At 40.3% G+C, this 16,622-nt stretch overlaps 2 protein-coding genes across 4 annotated transcripts in view; one reads left to right on the top strand and one right to left on the bottom strand.

The window, feature by feature from the left end:
• Positions 1-16,622, bottom strand: part of LOC137967904 (reversion-inducing cysteine-rich protein with Kazal motifs-like) — a 66,113-nt gene that overhangs the window by 44,871 nt on the left and 4,620 nt on the right. Inside the window, exons 2-4 of one of the 3 annotated variants that reach the window (XM_068814502.1) lie at positions 16,148-16,349; positions 606-712; positions 124-182 (exon numbers count right to left, since the gene is read on the bottom strand). In XM_068814502.1, coding sequence (XP_068670603.1) covers positions 124-182; positions 606-660 — 114 coding nt within the window. In that variant the 5' untranslated portion in view covers positions 661-712; positions 16,148-16,349. Of the gene's footprint in view, positions 1-123; positions 183-605; positions 713-3,944; positions 4,041-5,574; positions 5,669-16,147; positions 16,350-16,622 lie in introns of those variants that run through there. The other 2 variants (XM_068814504.1, XM_068814503.1) reach the window with 2 other exon arrangements.
• LOC137968770 (uncharacterized) lies at positions 6,528-7,265 on the top strand. The gene has a single exon (XM_068815261.1). The coding sequence runs from the start codon at positions 6,528-6,530 to the stop codon at positions 7,263-7,265; it is 738 nt and encodes a 245-aa protein (XP_068671362.1).

Here is a 16,622-nt window from a genome sequence, read left to right as displayed (position 1 = left end):
AAAACGATCGAGATCAAGTGGTCATTTATTTCGCTAACAACAATGAATGCTTGCTTTTTAGTTTGGTCTTGCAATGTCCCGCCGGGCAAGATAAAAAGAGATCGTATGTAGCATGAGCACTACCTCATTACAGCGGTCCTTGCAGGGCTTGAATCCTCCAGCATTTCGACAGCAACTGATGGCTGAAAGATAAAAGGACGAAAATATTACTGTGGTAAAATCTTTGGGATGATTTCGCTCAAAAAACCGTGGCATTTCAGGCTAGCCATTTGCTGCAAATCTCAACTAACCCGCAGACCAAAAATCGAGCTACCGGAAATTTACATTCAATTCAATACGAAGAAGATTCAGTCGGATTCGCGTGGTTGTGTTAATTATTTCGTCTGTTAAATCCACAAACCGTGATTAATTCTAACAACCTAAAACCAACAGAAATTCCAACTCACAAACGGACCGACCGAGGTACGGGATTAAGCCGCGCGTAGAGCAAATAAACGCCAGAATCCCTGCGAAGCAAGATTCTAGCGGTTTTTAGACGAATGACTGGCAAGAAGATCAAGTCGAAGAAAAATAACAATGGAATCGCGCCGCGAGAAACAACTCACCTTGGCCTCTGATGGCAGCGATGGCGAGGCACAATGTGCTAAAGAGCACGATCATGTTGACGGTAAGAGATCAAGTGCTGCATGGACGTAGTGGAGTACTTTCCAATCTAAAGAAATCAAGCAATGCATGGATAGTGTTAAAGCAATGAAAATAGAATCGCCTCTCAAATGTAATCCATTGAACCGACCAATCACATCAAACGGCCAATTATCGAGAAATTGTTGCTGCAGAAATGAACCAATCAGCTACGCCCATTTATCTCGACATGTGACGTTTGGTGTAAAAAGCAACCCACTCAGTTTGTTTTGAGGTCAGGAGCTGTGATCGGGCATTGTGACAGTTCACAAAGCTCAGAAAATGATCCGATGTATTGCTTGTTTTGCACTGCCGTCTCTATTTTTAATTCTAACCGACTTGAATATCTTTAATGTGGATTAAGGAGTATTAACTATGTAAGCGCCAAATAATGTCGACAAGTGAATTTTTACGCCTTGTCGATCTCTCAGTCGAAAACTGGTTTTGCGCGCACGCGACACTCGCCAGATATTATCAAGAAGAACCTTTATAAAAACTCCTCCGTTTGAGAAATGTCAAAAGCAGATAATTCAAATATTGCCACATAGTGTTTGGATTTGATGTTTTTTCCATTTTTTTAATGTCAATTTTTTTCTGTCAATTTTTTCTTCACGCGTGCCAAGATAAATTTTATCATTGGCATATCTTTTGGCGTCTTGACAATCAATGCACTGAAGGCGATGGAAAGGAAATGTTGGGCAAAATAATTATGCATTTTTCGAGGGCTACAACTGTAGCGTTGTCCATGCGACAAGGTTCGTGACATTTTCGCAAATCTTAAGAGGTCGCGTCGCATGTAACTCCGGCTCAGAATTTCTGTCAAAATCCGAGCCCAAACTCGTCTAAAAATTGCCGTTAGATTTAAGAATGGCCGCAAAGATGTTGATGACGTGTGATGGGAGATTTAATGAGCTTCATAAGATAAGACAAAAATGCAAATAGTACGATAAGAATCCGTTCATATTTTTAACTGCCATTAAATGCTTTGTGTGCACTTAACGCTTTTCTCTCAAAAGCCTCATTTGCATAGAAAAAAATTACTTCTAAACCATAAAACAATTAATACAATCGCCGTGTCACTGACGACTGTGACCACGAATATTTAGAATTTTATTCTTGCCTTTTAAAACAAGAAAAGGTTAAATCTCTGTCTGTTTGTTTTTCCAAGCGTGTTTATCTAATAAACATAGTTCGGGCTGCTTTCTATACAATTTTCTTTTTCCCCCGAGGCGATGAATATTTGCGGACAGTGAACTTTGTTGGTTATAGGTGCTACGTTTCATTTCCCATTTAAAATATTGATCTCTTTTAAAACCTAGTTCACCCATCTTTGCAAATGTGAGGGAGACTAATTTAATCCGCAAGCAAATGCCTTGAGGTTTTGTCGATAACTGAACTACTCCAGTTTTATTAGACACCAAGAATGACGTATAATCTCTCCTTACCTTCTCCAAAATAAGGGGTAGTTTCAACTACACATAGTGGAATTAATAATTCTTTACCTTTGTGTGGTTTTGCTGGTCCGTTTTAATTGAACCTTCAGGCTTATTTTCGATTTATTTCTCGGCCACACTTTTAACCTTCGCGTCCTGTGTTTAAAATGTAATTATTTCTCTTCTCACAGCTTATCTCTCCCACATTACGTTTATCCCATTTTACTTAACAACGACTTGTTACGCCCATATTTGATTTTACTTTTCCACATCGTCGACTACTCTCAATGCTTTCTTCATTCTAACTGTGACTTAACGTCATATGCACAACGCGGAAAATACACGGCTCGCGAAAACTCCGACTCGCCAGCAAGCTTATTGAAAAACTCATGAATCTTTTTTTTTTTTAAACTTCACCGCCTTCCTTTGTTGTTTCTCACAGCTGTGGACTTGCAACGCCAGCCCGGTTCTTGGTAGTCTTTTATACCGAACAATTGCTGTTTTATGGGAGTCATGCCACAATTATAGTGCTCTTCCATCATCTTGTTGATGTCGTTTTATTTTCCCGGTTAAATTTAGCTCTTTGATTTTCCGCATTTAATACAATGAGGTTTCTTCCTGGATTATTATACAGTTTAAAATATGTTGCAACTTTTAATCATTCTTCTTCACGACCGAATTATTTGGTTTATGTTCAGATCCGTTCTCACATACTTATGTTGCTGAAAAATTAGTGAAAGTTGCGTTTGTATCCAGTCGCACTGAAAACCATGATAATCCTTTATGGTTTGCGGCACAGTTTTCCTCTCAGTACCTGCTTGAGTTTTGTGTCTGACGGTCAAGAATTGGGGGCTTCATTGAATTAAGCGGAACTGACACAGCAGCTCAGATCGACCGGCGTTTGTCACAGTGAGATTTAGCAGATAGATTTCAAGTAGCTGCAGTTGCGTTTACGTGAAACAGCAGGTAGCTTATTGCCATCCTCTGCCATTACTAAAGCGTGAAAATTCTCTTCAGTGTTCTAGGCTAGTTATCTCTCTCTTCAGTGAATTTACTAGATGTGGTAGTAGTTAACAGGCAGGATATGAACAAAAATCAGACAAGTCTCTTTGAATTTTGCCGAAGCGCAAACATGATTGCTGTTTGGCGTAAACTCGACGTGAAATCTTTCTCAGCAGCCGTGTTAAGTGAAACGGATGTTCGATTCGCAGCAATTATAGCGTTCCACCTCTCGAACTTCTCCAACGGCCCATTAAACCTTTGATCGTAGAGCAAAGAATTTGTCGGATGTGTTTTGAGTGGTTGCTGGTAATGCATTCCGTCATAGTTGATACGATTCTTGATTTTCCGGCTTAAAGGATAGATGTTGATCGCTGCTAACTGGATAATACTAATACTCATGCAAGTTGGTACCATGTTACGTCTTACGACGCTTCAGGACAGACTATCTGACATTTCAGTCGAACCAAATCTGTAGTTTTCATCTCTCATTTTTCAGATCAAGCTCTAATCTCAGGCTTTACTTAATTGAGAACAACGCAGATACGTTTAGGCTAAAAAAACAAGACCCATGATCGAGGACAATCGAGACATCGAATACCTTTTTGATGAATAGCTTACAAAGGAAGCTATTGATGTTAGGATAAAGTGAACTTGGAAATGAATAAAGAAAATTCGTCTCCTCTTATTGCATGTATGGCGTGCAAAAGCGGTTTTTTTTTGTTCCGAAGGGGAAGTCGCTGTTTTTCAGTCAGTTGCAACTGCGAAAAATTCCATAAGTGTGAAGTACACAACTGCAGTACACATGAAGATTCAGATTGTCTCACTGACCTGTGCCGATAAATCGTTGCATGATAATAAACAACTGAGGCTGGTTCCTGAAAGGCGTCATCACTCTCTTCCATGGATAAATGTGCTGGAACCAAGGCATGCACTTATATCCGTGGAATATAGTTATTAAAACTTTCATGAAGAGGCCCTTGGCCGTTTGTAAATGCTAATTATAACTGTTGAAATCTCCCAAAGTTTCAAAAGCAATTGCTCGTTACTGAGCCGGTATGTTTTGCGACGAAAACCAGTTCCACCTCACACTTAAAAGAAACTCGTTTTTTGACTTAGAAAGATTTTCCAAGGCATTTGAGCCGCACTTGCTAAACTACAGACGGGCTATCCATCTCTAACCCAACAAAAGAGACTGCGACGGGATGAAAAGTTAGAAGGTTTTCACTATTTAACAGATAGACACTCATTTGCAGACTATCATTTTCAAGGTGTATTGATCAAAGGAAATTCTGGCTATCGGCGCTCTTTGAGTGAAAGAGACAGACAAAAAAAAAATGGCTTTCACTTTGCTTTCGCGAACTTGATGAGACGATCCGCGAAGGACAACTCACCGACATACATCATCGATTTCTTAAAATTCACTGATTATGTTACAAAGTTCAGCCAACAAATGCCAAAGGAATTAAGTTCCGTTGAACAAGTATGAGTAAAAACTACTCATAGACAAGTAGTCATAAATTTTGTTGACAATCAAGAGGGAGGATCGACAAGCAAAATATTGTGAGAAGCGAGGGCGCCGAACTTATGAACGCTAACCTTCGCGCAAATTCCGTCGGAGGCTGGTCTGTGGCGATGGTTACATTTCTTCAAGAGCAATACCTTTTTTGCATATGCTCGTATTCTTTGGAATCATGTTTTTTCCAAGGATAAGCCATGCAGTGCGAATTCTTGAGGGCTGGGACACGAAACATGTAGCACTGTTTGTTTTTCTGCTCAAGTGATATGTTGACCGGGCATTTTTACTTCATCCCCCAGTTACAATTAAGGGCGCGTTCGATTGACCGTATTCCGGAATAGGAATACATGGAATAGAAGTTAGAAATCCTTCGTTTTTGCGGAGATTCATATTAATATTGTCAAACATCTGCTAAAATGCTATTTTAAACATATCTTTATCGTCCTTGTTTCTGCAAAACGCCACACATAGTGTTTTAAATCATCACTCCGCGTATATGGGTCAATCGAACGCGCCCTGTAAATGTATCCTGTACCTATCTTAGGCGCTATTTACACCGGTACGATTTTTGTCGCATGCGACAAGCTTACGACAGGCCTACAACTCGTTTACGATTGTCGCGTACGTAAGAAAAAATGTCGTAGCATTTTAAAACATGTTTTTAAAAGGCTGCGACAATCGTATCGTAGGTCTGTCGTAAGCTTGTAGCATGCGCCAAAAATCGTACCGTGTAAATCGACCCTAAACGAGTTGTAAGCCTGTCGCAAGCTTGTCGCATGTGACAAGAATCGTGCCGTGTAAATCGGTCCTTACATTAGCATAGATTATCAAATTCTGGGTGTATTTTGGAAAGCCACGGAAAGAGTATCTGTTCGGATTATTCATAACCTAAGATAAAGAAACATTTTTCTTTTGATTTTGTCTATATTTGTACGTATTTACCTGAAACCTGCAATGTCGCTTTTGTGTAGAAAATCCGCAGATCCTTAGGAAAAGTTGGAATGAGCTTTAGGGTGGATGCAATTCCTCAATAGGAATACATCGAATTGAAGTTATATAATCCTTCGTTTTACGGAGATTCCAATTAAAATTGCCAAACACCTGCTAAAATTGCTATTTTAGACATAACACCAGAACTACAGTTTTAAATTAACAAATTGATGTCAGTTTTTCATGCGTCTGTCCTGGATCCGCAGACTACTTTGACAATGTTATGACGAAATTCATTGTCAATAACAGGACAGACTCATGAAAAACTGACATCAATTTGTTTTTTACAATAACAAAAAGGCAGAGGGGTCAAAATTAAGTCAAAACACGAGAAGAAAGCGAGACAAAAGTGCGAGAAACTTCCATCTGACGCGAGCAATATCGCGCGTCATTATCGCATAAATTATAAATGCTTATTGACAATTGAAAATTAGCCAATGAGCGCGCGAGAATTTTTGCATTCCAGAATAGGGTCAATTGAACGCACCCTTAGTTGAGACCAGACAAGTCTTATCAAGCAATTCACGTGAAAATAACCATTTTTATATCTTCTACCCGCATTTTTCTCTTTTAGATTGCCTAAATAGCATGTGTGCTATTCTGTATTTGTAAGAAGCTGATCTGTATTTTTTTCCCCTAAGGTTATTTAACTTGCAGAATAACAGAGGTACACTATTCACGATTTTTCCATATAGTTCTAGATAGTGTTGTTTGCTGAATATAATAATAATAATAATAATAATAATAATAATAATAGGAAGAAGAAATCTAGGGAAGAAAATCTAGGGAAGAAAGTTAAGGGTTATTTGAGGAGGACTGTGACGGAGAAGTTACAGGAAGAGATTGAGAGCGAGCAGTGGCATGGTCGCTTTCTGTGTGCACGGTGGCACGACAAAGATCTGAGCATGGATGAGTGTTTTGCTTGGCTACTGGAGTGGCCCTCAGCACCCACCCACACGATTACCGGGGTACTGGAGCTTTACGAACAGCTCACCCCTACTAGAGTGTATACAAAGATCAAAACAGGAACTTCACAAGGAGAGATCACGTGTAGGTTGTGCGGAGGCGCTGCAGAAACTCTTGCGCATGTTCTTGCAGGATGTCCTGCTTTAGCACAGTCCAAGTACTTGGAGCGACACAACGCTGCACTTAAGGTGTTGTTCTTTGAGGTGTGTAAAGACCTGCAGCTAGTGGACTCAGTACCACCATGGTACTCGTTAGTGGGACCCAAACCAGTGTACGAATCTCCGGAAGCTCAAGCTTACTGGGATGTACCAGTGTATGCCGAACAAAGCTATGTCAAGGCCAACAGAGTGGACGTCAGATTTGTGGATCACAGGAGGAAACGAGTATGGGCAGTTGAAATGAGTTGCCCCTGGTTAGACAACCGTGGGAAAAAGGAGAGGGAGAAGACGGAAAAGTATGCTCCACTGCGCTGGGAGTTAAGGAAGCAGTACCCTGGCTATGTCGTGGAACAGTGCAACGTAGTGATTGATGTGCTAGGCGGTTGGTCTAAAGATTTAGAGAAAACAATAAAGAAACTTGTGGGCGCTAGAGGAAGGGAGGTTCTCAGAAGGATGCAGAAAGCTATTATCTCAAGTTCACTTAACATAGCGCGGGCCTTCAAGGCCATCGTCAAATAATCTTACGAACTTTAGAAATTATAGAGTGTTAGAAAATTTTAAGGATTTTTTTTTTTTATTATTTATTTATTTATTTTTAAATTTAAATTTAAATTAGAATTTTAGGATTTAGGATTTTAAGGATTATTATTGTTATGATATATATATATATATAGAATGTATTTTATTATTTTAAAACGCTCCTTTATATAGAGACTTATGTTCCGTAAGAGGACATAGGCTACGCTTTGCGCCCTATGTACTTTTAACATTAGAGCATCCATACGTGTATACTGCATATAATAGTAATAATAATAAGAATTTGAATTAAACGCAGTAATTTTATTTAAAATGTCATCGCTAAAAAAAATTCCGCTTACAATTTTTAAGAATCGAAAAACTAGACAGAAAGTTACCTTGTTTTGTCTCACTACGGCTGGGGGACTACAGGTATTATTTTAGATGTAATAAAAATTTACACCTTAAAAAGGAAAATATACAAATATAGAAAAAAATTAGAAATTCACTGATGAAAACCACGGTACAATTCATGAGCAATATAAAGACCACATCTACAGTTAAAAAATGTAACTGAACTATACTTGAACTATCCTATCCAATATCATAAAATAAAAGCTGCTTTCCATGAATGCCGTGTTTAAAATAATGGCTTAGATAGCCTCCTTGATCAGTCGTTTGAATTGATTGAGGGACTCTGCATGCTTACCTTGGTTCTAAAGGCAAAATGTTCCACAAAACTGCACCACTAAAGCTAAAGCTGTTTTTGCAGTAGTTTGAGCGCCGTTGCAGAACATTTACCTTATTCACAGAGTCTCTCAAACAATAAGCAGCATCGCGATGGACAAATTAAAGAGAGAATTCCTGAAAAGACCGGTCCCCCAATGATTTTGATCGAAGGAAGTGTCCTAAGTTGGGAGCTGGCTGACCTCCAATAACATGACGTTCTATTCAAAATACATGTAAAGTGTTTTTTCTCGAAAATATTGGTTCTGTGCGATTAATTTTCATGCACTATTAAATCCTCCTCAATTGAAACAAAAAAGCTATTTATAACAAAAGCTATTAGTCGTCTTCCTGCAGGCACTTTTTCGGACCCTTCAATTTAAATGATAATTTGCTCCTAACCGTCAAATAAACACTTAATGTGGCGACTCTGATATGCCACAGTCTGATATTGAGATGATAAACATCCATAGTGCACTTATTTTTTGTGTGTGTGTGTATGTGTGATTTTGTTTGCCATTGACTAAATTTTAGGCAAGGAGCCATCGCCCATTATTTCTTACTCAGAGAAATTAAAAACCGTCATATTATGCTTACAACCACAATTACCAGTAGCGAGATCGAAGTCGAGATTTCCGAGGGTTTGACAAATGCGATGTCTAGCTGGCGCATCTATTTTACTAACTGCATGATAGAGCAGCTGAATCAGTTTGAAACCGCATTTCATCAGCAGTTAGAATTTAGATAAATTAACTCTGAGATAACCATTAAAAAACAAAATCTATAAACAAATGCGTTCACTACAACAAAAAGCAATTTAAAACCACTCTCAATTTTCGATTAGAGAGAGCCGGCGACCTGCAGCGGTAAAGAGGTTATATTTATAATAATTATCAGGTTATTCTCCGTATCCACACTTTTTCGACGGCGAGATAGACCAAGAGAACCGGGAACTGTTCGCGTGTTGATGTTTCGGGTTGTAAGTTAAATTCGTCTTGCCCAAGAGGTGTGTCTATCTCCAGTTTTTGTCATCTTTTGACGTCAAATTGAAAGCAAGGGCGTGGGGACACCGTGTGTAACCCTGTGAGAGGCGCGGTGGCCTCATGGTTAGTGCGCTCGACTGCGGACTGGCCGGGGATAACGTGTTGTGTTCTTGGGCAAGACTCTTTACGCTCGCTCACAGTGCCTGTCTCTACCCAGGTGTATAAATGGGTACACGCAAATTTAATGCTGGGGGTAACCCTGCGATGAACTAGCATCCCATCAAGGGGGCAGAAATACTCCTAGTCGCCTCATGCTACAGAAACCGGGATAAGCTCCGGCCTAATGGGCCACTTGGCTCGTAAGCAGACTTTTTTTTACCTTTTATCATGTAACCCTGGCCCGGGGCTAGCGCTAACCAGCGTTAAATATCATGGAAACCGTTAACCAGGCTTTGAGCTTTACTTTTTTTAAAGCCAGAAGATTTGAAACGGGAGACCTGCCAACTCTCCTGGTTTTTTCTCTTTTCTCCCGGCCTCCCGGCAAATCCCTGATACAGCGAAATCTGGGGACAAAGTTCCTCGATTTCATGCATTCCTGGGCATGCTTTCGTCATAAGTGCGCGCATGTTGAACAAAATGGCTTCAGGGAAGCGTGGTCCGCGTGTGATCTTGTGTGAGGAAGATTTGTCAAATTCAGATTCTGGCAATTAAACTGGCATTTTGAGAGAATAGTACACCTTGCTACAAATGGAGACCTGGCTGAACTTTTAGCTTCAGCTGAGACCGTAACTAGCTTTTAGAATCTCTGTACGGTGGCCAATTTACATTATCAACTCCGTTGATAAAACCAAATTTTTGTAAGACCGTAACTGCCGCGTATAACAAAGCAAACTACTGCGCTTGTGCCAGTTAAATGTAACCTTTGTATGGATTTGACAATTAAAATGAGGCAATTTATAAAATCTCTCGTTTTTTCACTGAATCTCCAGATTTTTTGCAGTTCACCTCCAGATTTTGAGCTCTGAAGGGTTTGCAGGTCTGAAAGGGCGATAGAGAGCCCCTTGGATATGAAAGCGAAAAGACGCAAACGCATTTAGCATAACGGTCCATAACACAAACGTTGTTGCAAAAGGCATAAAACATATGTACAGGTACTGTAAAAAAAAAAAAAAAGACTAAAATGCTCTTAAACAATTATGTAAACGTCTTGCAACTATTGTTTATAGAAAATTCGGGGACTGCAAAATATCTTCGGACCTTGTTTTTAGCTTTTTAGGACACAAGTAATCTACGTATAATGTACCAAAAAATGTACTTCCTCGGTATGATACAAGGACATGAAAAATACCACACCACGCGTGAACATATTCGTTGATCATGTTTCACGGCAAATTAAGTTTTCAAAGCTCAGGACCACCTGAAGGCGGCACCCTGACGAGAGAATAGGATTTCTACTTCAACAATCGTCTTGAAAAACATTCTATCGACTACAAATCACCGTCTTAAAGTTGCGTATTAAAAAAAAAACGCGTTCATTTTAAGACATCAACGTAAGTGTATTCAGTTATGGCGGCCTGGCTCACCCAGCTCGCAAACTGTCACGTTATAACAAATTACTCGTTTTAACCACGGGAGATATGAACCTTTGGGTTACCGTGAAAAACCTTGAAAAATTATTAACAGGAAATAAAAATTCAGGTGACTTGAATCCGTCCACCTGTCCATCTGTATTATTTTAGTATAGGCTTTAATAGAGTTGGGTAGACTTTCATGAACCGAACTAAAATGGCGGAGGACAAAAGAGCCTCTTTTAAAAGCAAATCGTAACCTCGGTTACGAACGATTTTTCGCCGTCATTAAACAATGAAGCATTTTCTTCCAAGTACGTCATCTTCGAGTACAAATTTCAATGCTTTTCCATGTTAAAACATACAGAGAATATTTTATCTGAGTCCTAGATGGGATCGGAAATTCGCGATCCACCAAGCTCCTTTCTTGGTTCGCATCCACGTGATAAGACGTCCACGTTGGCGGCGGCTCTAAAACAATTGAAGGTCAGTCTCTCTCAGCTGCAGCTTCATTGAAAATTACTGACGAATCCTTTATCGACTTGATTTGATGAGCACCCCACCTTTGCCTCATTGGAACAAAGCTATCGTTTTATAATCAGTCAGCCGAAAAGAAATGCATATATTTGAAGTGCGAAGGGTTATAGCAACCTCGTTCCCAGGGTCTCTCTGTCGAAACGACAACGGAGACCCTGGGACTGACGATGTTGGGGTTATCGTAGCAAGAAGTGGTCCCGCACTTAACTGGACAATTTAAGCAATTGCCTCTTTACAGACACCTGAAAACTTCAGGTCAACGGGAATCAAACCGATGATCTCTGCGATGCCGGTGCAATGCTCCTCCAACTGAGCTATGAAGCCATACAGTTGGGAGCAGGTCAACTTCTTGGGCTTATGTGTTCCCGTGAAAGGACTCAATCAATGAAAGAAATGCATATATTTTAAGAGATCCTCGCACCTAACTATAAGCTCTCAACATTTCGTCTATAGATAACCCACACTTTAAAATGTAATACATTTATTTCATTAAGTCCTTTCACGGGAACAAATGACCTAGTCCAGCAAATTGAACTGCCCCCAAATTTAGTTTGTGGCTTCATAGTTCAGTTGTTAGAGCACTGCACCGCCGGCATCGTAGAGGTCATGTCAGGTGTCTATAAACATGTAGAAAGAGACCGCGCAGTTGGCTCAGTTGGTTGACCACCGGACTGTCACGCGGGAGGTCGTGAGTTCAACTCCGGCCGGACCAACACTCAGGGTCTTTAAATAACTGAGGAGAAAGTGCTGCCTTTGTAATTACATCTGCAAAATGGTTAGACTCTCTAATCTTCTCGGATAAGGACGATAAGCCGGAGGTCCCGTCTCACAACCCTTCAATGTTCATAATCCTGTGGGACGTAAAAGAACCCACACACTTGTCGCAAGAGTAGGGCATGTAGTTCCCGGTGTTGTGGTCTGTCTTCTGTGATGTATCATGGTTGGGAAAATTGGAACCCGATGTACCAGATAATATCGAGTTAAACAAACATATTAATTGTAACCATGCATCCTGCGAGATCCTTTTATTAACGTCATTGAAATCCTTGAGGCCGCCAGAGCTTGCTCCATTGACAAGCTTGGCCGGCGAACTCTGATTTTGCCAGATTGTGTCGGTTAAATCAGCCTTTGAACTAAACTTTATTGAAGTGTTAAGTGTATTTAGCGCTTGGACACTAATTGGGTTCACGCGGTTGGGAATACCAGAGTCAGACCCGAAGAAAAACCTCTTAGAGCAGAGTAGAGAACCAACAAGACTTTGCCCACCTGTGACGACGAACCTCTGTACCTTGCGTAGCTAGTGGTAGTAGAAAGCTTTAGACCCCGTTTACACGGGTCCGGACACATTTTTGCACAGACAAAACCTTTCACGGTTCTACCTTGCATTCACACGGCACCGGTGGAACTGGACGAATTTTTGAACGACTAAGGCTACGTTTACACAGGTCCGGACAAATTTTTGCGCGGACGAATTTTTTACCTGGACCGCCTGTTTACATGGAACAGTGCAAATTCTGTTACGGATCGTAATGGTGTTTACATGGGTCCGCGCAAATTTTGAGACCAGTCGCGGCATTTGAATGGCTTTTTTCAACTCTCTGCAGGGATTGGTTAAGCTAATGCTTTTAGCCAATCACATTGTAGCTACTGTAGGTGAAGTACGCGGCAAATCAAACATGGCGGCAGACAAAAACTTTATGTGGACAGATAAAATTAATGCGTTGTTGCATGTAGTTTTAGACTACGAAAGTCGGAAAAGCAGGCGAAGGAGTTGACTGAGAGACAGTGAGGAGCAATTACGAAGACATAACCAAAATGTTTTTGGAAAAGTACCCTGATAACGACAAGAACATATTCCCACGAGGCGGCAGGAAGCTTCAACAAAGACAGAATCCTAAACAAACTAAAAAGTATCGTGCTTTTGGTTTTTGTCAAATTTGATTTTAAACAGAGCGAAATGTAACTTTATGGAAGTAAAAAATTGCGACCTTGAAACATTTTTGCCTAGCGACCAAAAAACATAAGTAGATTCCATGCCTTAACAAGGCAAAATCTTGCACGGTTCGAGTGTTTCACGAGTATTGGAACCGTGCCGGTCAAAAGGTTGACCTGCTTTCCTCAGGTCCCAAACTTGCACACTAAGGCTACGTTTATACGGGTCCGGACAAATTTTTGCACGGACGAATTTTGAACCTGGACCACCTGTTTACATAGCCTGCCCCAACCCCAGTCTCTCGGAGAGCCTGCTCGCAGGCTACTGTTTACATGGAAACGTGCAAATTCTGTTACAGATCGCTATGGTGTTTTTGCATGGGTCCGTGCAAATTTTGAGACCAGTCGCGGTATTTGAATGAATTTTTTTAAAAATCTTTGCTGTGATTGGTTAAGCTTATGCTTTTAGCCAATCACGTTGTAGTGAGGTGCAGTACGCGGCAAATCAAACATGGCTTTCTGGTCTGAGACTTTTTCAACGACCGGTTGTTTTGTGAGCTGTACATGCTTACCAAGAAATTCAGTCAAATGTGTACGTTGCCTCGATCGGTGAAAATCGGAGACAGTGGCCATTTATAACAACGTGTATTGCAGTATCCCAGCTAATCCGCCTAAAAAACCGATGCATGCAGTTGCTACGCGTCTCCTCATATCTATATCGTGCTTTTGTTAGTTTGTTTTGTGTCAAATTGGATTTTAAACAGAGCAAAATGTAACTTTACAAAAGCAGATTCCATGCCTTAACCGCGCTAACCGTGCAAAACCGTGCATGGTTCGGGTGTTTTCACGAGTCCGTACGCATATTGGAACCGTGCCGGTCTCTTACCATTGCACTATACCTGTGCCATCCCTGGTTCAGTATTGCCATGGCTCCATGGCTCTCTATTGCCAATCCCAGTCACCTCGTCTGGCTTGCTTAGAGGGGATTTAAATTATTCGTATTTCTTTGATAGAACTTGATATTGATTTTATCTTTCGAAAATGGGCCCGAACACGTTCCTTTCAGTCAAGAATTAAATCCAAGTTCACTTACTTTATATGTGCGAACAATAGAATCCTTTGAAGATCATGTAGAATACGATTCAAGAAGAATTTTTTGGGCAAACGGAATCCCTTCCTGATGAAGGAAGAGAACTCGAAACTCAAGCACATGGTTGCACAAGGGAAAGTCGGGCGGTATATCTACAATAATTTGAAATTGGCAACCCCCACCTTAGAAGTGCGCCGCCTCAAAGTCAATCACGGTCAAACATGTGGAGACTTATTATTGCACAAAGCCGGTGTTTTGATGCTCAGTTTAAATACCAGTCCTTTGCACACAACAAGAAATCAACAAAGGCAGGTAGGTTTGTTTGAAAGGACAGTGACAATGTTTGCCGGCTCTGTTATTACAGGCAAAGTTTCAGACTTTCTTTACCTAGCCGCATTTTTAACATTCACAAGTTGTTTGAAACCTTTAATTGGATATTTTATGAAACTCTAAATACAATTTCGTTGTATTGCAGATAACATATATGTTGACCCAGGCAATGGTAATTTATTAAGAAAGCATGACTTCGCGCCGCGATAAAACGCAAAAGTGACGGTAATGTTAACCGAGGAACGATTTTTGGCTCCTTGGCCCTTATTAAACAACGAAGCTTTCTGTTCCAAGAGCATCAACTTTGCATTACAAATTTCAATGCTTTTTTTCGGAGTCCTAGATGGGATGAGAAATTCAAGACTCTCCAAGCTCTATTGGGGTTCCACAATTTGGCGTACTTTAGCAAAGAACATCAGAGGTCACCCACTCTGTCATCTTTTGATAATAGGATTCATAAGGTAGACCTGAGGCTCTCTGCTCTTCTTAATGTTGTTAAATGCATTAGCCGCATTTTATGCATGGCCACTGTCACGAATCGCGATGTCACGATCGACGGCCTACAGAAACGGGTTGAGGTTTTCTCGAGTCGCTTTCTGTTATTGAAATACTATTTTTCTAAAGAGATATTTGTCTTTTTTAAGGGAAAAATTGTCATCATTTCGTCAAATATGGACATTCCGATAAAAACAGTCCCTTTCTCAATCAATACGGCTTCTACGAAGTGACTGGTAACACTGCTGACTGAACGTTGTTGGTACTTCTTCATTGCGGTCTCGTGATTCAAAGGAGTGCTGATACAAATGAATACGTTTATGAAATTCACAACTGTCCCACAAAATTTTCCCCTTCCTACTTCGGTGGGGAGCTGTAAATTTCAGGGGATCGGATGGAAAACACCAGTTAGGAGAATTTCACCAAACAAATTCTGCAAATTAATTTCTTCTGTACTTCCATTGCGATATATAGTGCCCGACGTTGTGTCTTTGATCCGCGATAGGGAGAATTCGTTTATACTCATCTATTCATTTCTTTATTCAATTTTATTCAGAGTGGAAACTTACCGAAAGCAACGACTAACCTCACAAAAATAGAGTACACCCTTTGCGTTCTTGAGCAATGGTGCACTACAAAACTAGCCACCTTGTTTTCATAGGTTCGAAAAGCATTCATTCTCAATTTCGATTACAGATAAAACCCATAACGTTTCAACAACCAGATGGACAATGTTAATGGATGGGTTTAACATTCTTTACCAGTAAGCACACGTCCCGGCTCTCAGGAGAATATTTTTTATAGTGTCTCCATTTAGTGGTTTTTAACTGCTATTTCAGTAGATTGACACGAAATAAAACTACTTACTTCTCTAATAAGCTTAGCCGGCAACTGGCGCGAGAACAATCTGTAGGCTAGAACCGCAAAGCGCAGCCAGTTCGGGTTTATAACTTATTAAATCGATCACATAGTCTCAACTGGTTGTCTTTAAATGGGGTATTTGGTGTTTGTAGTTTTTTGAGGTGATTACTTTAAATTCGAAAGACTAGCAAACGGAAAAAACACAACTATTAAAAGCGATTGAAAGGCGCGATTTACATTTTAAAATGCGCAATTACAGGCTTTCAATGATAGTCACGTGGGTAGTACCAGTGTCGAAAACGGAGATAAAAAGAAGAATGAGCCCATCGAAAACTCGAAAATGGAGCAGCCCAAAGAGCTTACCTTTGTAAAATCGGTGTTTGGGTCTGCTGAAAACGGCTGCACATAGGCGCCTTTATCCGAGTACTTGATGTAATCCGATTTAAGCACAGATTTCAAAACAGCTTCGTTTCTAAGGTGCTGCGGACGCCGCGTGCTCCCAGGTTCGGTCTTCAGTTTCGATATTGCACTATGTCCGGTGATTTGACGCGCTTTAATAACACATCTATTGCACACAACAAAGCAAAATTAACAAAGGCAGGTAGGTTTGTTTGGAAAGACAGTGACAATATTTGCCAGCTCAGTTATTACATGCAAAGTTTCCTTTATTTAAAGTAAACCTCATTTTTAAACGTTCACACGTACAAGTTGTTTGAAGCCTTTGCATATGCACTTCTTTCAGGTTTTGAGAAAACACGGAAAAAACGAATTCGTTTTTTGTTACAGATAAGATAAACCGGCTTAGACAATTCCAGTTTATCAAAAGATTTCGTTTAGG

This window comes from Montipora foliosa, chromosome 8 (assembly GCF_036669935.1).
Source record: "Montipora foliosa isolate CH-2021 chromosome 8, ASM3666993v2, whole genome shotgun sequence".
Taxonomy (NCBI): Eukaryota; Metazoa; Cnidaria; class Anthozoa; order Scleractinia; family Acroporidae; genus Montipora; species Montipora foliosa.
Note: the sequence above shows the minus strand (reverse complement) of the source record. Positions and strands in the feature narration are given on the sequence as shown.

Bases quoted from the DNA above. Each gene is read 5' to 3' on its own strand.
- LOC137968770 (XM_068815261.1), top strand. From the start codon at position 6,528: ATGGATGAGTGTTTTGCTTGGCTACTGGAGTGGCCCTCAGCACCCACC.